Source organism: Austrofundulus limnaeus, unplaced genomic scaffold (assembly GCF_001266775.1).
Source record: "Austrofundulus limnaeus strain Quisiro unplaced genomic scaffold, Austrofundulus_limnaeus-1.0 Scaffold80, whole genome shotgun sequence".
Taxonomy (NCBI): domain Eukaryota; kingdom Metazoa; phylum Chordata; class Actinopteri; order Cyprinodontiformes; family Rivulidae; genus Austrofundulus; species Austrofundulus limnaeus.
Genome location: NW_013952482.1, coordinates 1137405 through 1138577, shown reverse-complemented (window position 1 = coordinate 1138577; position 1173 = coordinate 1137405). Strand labels below are relative to the sequence as shown.

The 1173-nt window shown below is 42.9% G+C and overlaps 1 protein-coding gene across 1 annotated transcript in view; it reads right to left on the bottom strand.

Annotated features, from left to right (window-relative positions):
• Positions 1–1173, bottom strand: part of chtf18 (CTF18, chromosome transmission fidelity factor 18 homolog (S. cerevisiae)) — a gene marked incomplete at its 3' end in the record, with an annotated part of 12759 nt that overhangs the window by 10216 nt on the left and 1370 nt on the right. The window contains 3 exon segments of the mRNA XM_014011415.1: positions 73–165; positions 258–444; positions 632–782. Of these exon segments, the coding sequence (XP_013866869.1) occupies positions 73–165; positions 258–444; positions 632–782 (431 nt within the window).

Here is a 1173-nt window from a genome sequence, read left to right as displayed (position 1 = left end):
GTATAAATTCAAACTATAATAATCTTCTTCATGAGAATAAAACGTGCCAAAAAAAAAAAAAACATCACTCACCCGCTCTGCCTCTTGTTCTTTCAACTCTCTTACTGGCACTGCCAGGAGCCCCAGTGCACCGTACGCGTTCGGTACAAGCCTGGACTCCACTATCTGCAGAGATATGCAACAAAATATAACCTGTACTCTTACTGCACAGACATGTTTACAGGAGAAAATAAAAGAGCAACTGTGGAGTCGTCAACCTTAGTCTCTGTGTCTTCTTTCTGTCTGAGGTAAACCCGATTCCCAGATGAATCTGTTACACTGACGTACTCTCCCTCCAAAGGAGGTCGTTTCAGCACGTGCAGGGAGGCTGGTACTGTCAGAGGTCGACTGGGAGTCTCTGGGATTTCAGCCAAGCCGCTAATATCCAACACAGCAGGAGGAGACCTTAAAAAAAKAAGTTATTAACAAGGTTTTTTAGTATCTGAGTCAAAGGACTGGCGTCAGCTTACAGTGACCAGAACAAGTTAGAATGTGGACCTCTTCCACGGTCACTGCAGAGAAATGGTTATCTGTACTTGTGTTTAGTAGACTTCTTTTAGTTTTCCCAACATTCAGCACACGTCTTTCCTACCTGAAGGTATGTGAAGGCTCATAGTGCTCAGGGGAGGACGGAGGTGTGATGTCATCATGCCGTGAAGGGACTGTACRCTCCTGACTTTCTGAAGCCTTAAAAAGCTGCTTCACCACGCCTGCATCCTGCTTCTGACGCTTTGCCTTTGGAGCTGAAAGAAGCGGTTTAAACTCAAGCTATAGCTGAAAAAGTTTTCCACTTGACTCTGTTCTGAATACCACTCAGTCAGAGGTTCTGCTGTCCTTAACCAGTTTGAGAAAATGAAACACGTGGACATCCTCCTCACGTTTTAAGGAAGGTTTTATTTTTAATTTGCTGGGTCTGATTGTTAAACAGCAGTCTCAGTTCAGGTGTCGTTCGGCCGTTAATGAAGAAAACTAACCTTGACTCATCTGTCTTTTCAAATTTTAGGTCAATTTTTTTAGCAAAACTTTATTTAACCAGGCAAATCACTTTTTTGTTCAAGGGAGGTCCTGATGCATCTCAGTAATCCAGGTAAAAAATCAAAAAGAAAAAAAATTGTATAGGTCCTCTGGACGGGT